Consider the following 1,987-nt stretch of genomic DNA (forward strand, 5'->3'; position numbering starts at 1 on the left):
ATGAGGACAAACGTCTTTATTCATAAAATAAAAAATAAAATAAAATAGAAAAATAAAAAAATAAAATAAAATAATAAAATAAAAAAATAAAATAAAATAAAATAAATAAAAAAAATGAAGACAAACGTACGCGGCTCCTTCGCTGGTGTCTATACATGGGTACCCTCGTGGCCTTGGGCGGCGACTGCTGCCTCTGTTGCTGCTGCAGCTGCTGCAGCTGCTGCTGCTGCAGCTGCTGCAGTTGCTGCTGCTGCAGCTGCTGCAGCTGCTGCGGCTTCATAGGGGCCTCCCCCTTCGAGGGGGGGGGGGCCCCCCAGCCTCCTCCGTACCCTGCACCAGGGGGGCCCCCTGGCTGCATCATATGGGGGCCCCTGCTATCAGGGGGCCCCCCAGTACCACCGCCTCCTCCAGCATTCCCTGGCTGGCCCATGGGGCCCCCCATGGGGCCCCCCATGGGGCCCCCTGGGGGCCCCCCCATGGGGCCCCCGGGGGGGCCCCCCATGGGGGCTCCTTGAGGGCTCCGCATGGGGCCCCCGGGGGGGCCCCCCATGGGCATCTGCATCTGCATACCCGGGGGGCCCCTGGGGCCCCCTGGGGGGCCCCCCTGGGGGCCCCCCTGCATCTGGTTCACTCCGCCAGGCCTCATACCGCCTGGGCCCCCCATGGGGCCCCCTGGGGGCCCCTGCTGCATGGGGCCCCTCTGGGGGGCCCCTGGCATGGGGGCCCCCCCCCTGGCGGCCCCCATTGGGCCTCCTGGGTAGCCTGGGTAGCCTGGTCCCCCCTGTCTAGGTTGCTGCTGCTGCTGCTGCGGCTGCTGCTGCTGCGGCTGCTGCTGCTGGCTGCCTGGGGGCCCCATAGGACGCATGGGTTGAGCTGTTGCGCCTGGCGGGGGGCCCCCCTGCCGCTGCGGAGAGTTGAGGGGGGCCCCCATCCCCGGTACCCCCTGCTGCTGCTGCTGCGGCTGCTGCTGCTGCAGCGGTCTCATGGGGGCCCCCCCTGGGGGCCCCCTCTGGCCCTGGGGGCCCCTAAACTGCTGAGGTGCTGCAGGAGCCTGCATGGTGGTTGGGGTGTATCTGCAGCTCACAAGCAACACAAACCAAACCTTAAACCCTAAACCCTAAACCCTAAACCCTAAACCCTAAACCATAGAAAATGTATATACAAAGAAGAAGGATGCTGCTGCTGATGCTGCTGCGATCAAAAGGAGAGCGCGAGGCAGCAGGGCCTCAGCTGTCTAGACTGCTGCTGCTGCTGCTGCTGCTGCTGCTGCTGCAGCAGCAGCAGCAGCAGCTTAGACAGCTGACACATCTCCATACAAATGAAGAAGGAATCATAAAATAGAACAAAAGAAACAAAAACCCCTAAACTGCAGCAGCAGCAGCAGCAGCAGCAGCAGCAACAGCAGCAGCAGCAAAGGATTGACAGCAGCACGAAGGCGAGCGCACCAAGAAAGAGGAGAGAAACAGACTAATATTTGTGTGTTTTTTGTTTTGTTTTTATTTTATAGTTTTTATTTTATATATAATTTATAAATAAATAAAAAAAGAGAGAAAGAGAAACAGAAGGAGGGGCTACACAAACACACAGAGCCAGTGGCTCGCTGCGGTGACGCAGCGGCGTGCAGCAGCAGCAAGGCCTGCAGCAGCAGCAGCAGCAGCAGCAGCAGCAGCAGCAGCAGCAGCAGCGGTGACAGCAGCTGAGATTACATAAAAAGAAAAGATTCTCTTTGTTAGACATTATAAATATATTTATATTTTATTATTATTAAATAAAATAAATATATAAACAGCTGTATACTGCAGCACAACCACCACCAGCAGCAGCAGCAGCAGCAGCAGCAGCAGCAGCAGCAGCAGCAAGCCGTCCTGGTTCGGCGGCGGTAATATTTTATTGAGGTGTATGTACACCTCAGCAGCATCATCTTATTTTACATCTTTATAATATATACAGAATATAATTTAATTAAATAAGCTGCTGCTGCTGCTGC

General features: G+C 55.9%; 1 protein-coding gene across 1 annotated transcript in view; it reads right to left on the bottom strand.

Annotated features, from left to right (window-relative positions):
• EMH_0086700 (uncharacterized protein) overlaps positions 1-1,057 on the bottom strand; it is a gene marked incomplete at both ends in the record, with an annotated part of 1,389 nt that extends 332 nt beyond the window's left edge. The window contains one exon of the mRNA XM_013501063.1: positions 156-1,057. Coding sequence (XP_013356517.1) covers positions 156-1,057 — 902 coding nt within the window. The remainder of the gene's footprint in view (positions 1-155) is intronic.
• Between the last annotated feature and the right edge of the window lie 930 nt (positions 1,058-1,987).

Source organism: Eimeria mitis, genomic scaffold (assembly GCF_000499745.2).
Source record: "Eimeria mitis Houghton genomic scaffold, Emh_scaff6249, whole genome shotgun sequence".
Lineage (NCBI taxonomy): Eukaryota > Apicomplexa > Conoidasida > Eucoccidiorida > Eimeriidae > Eimeria > Eimeria mitis.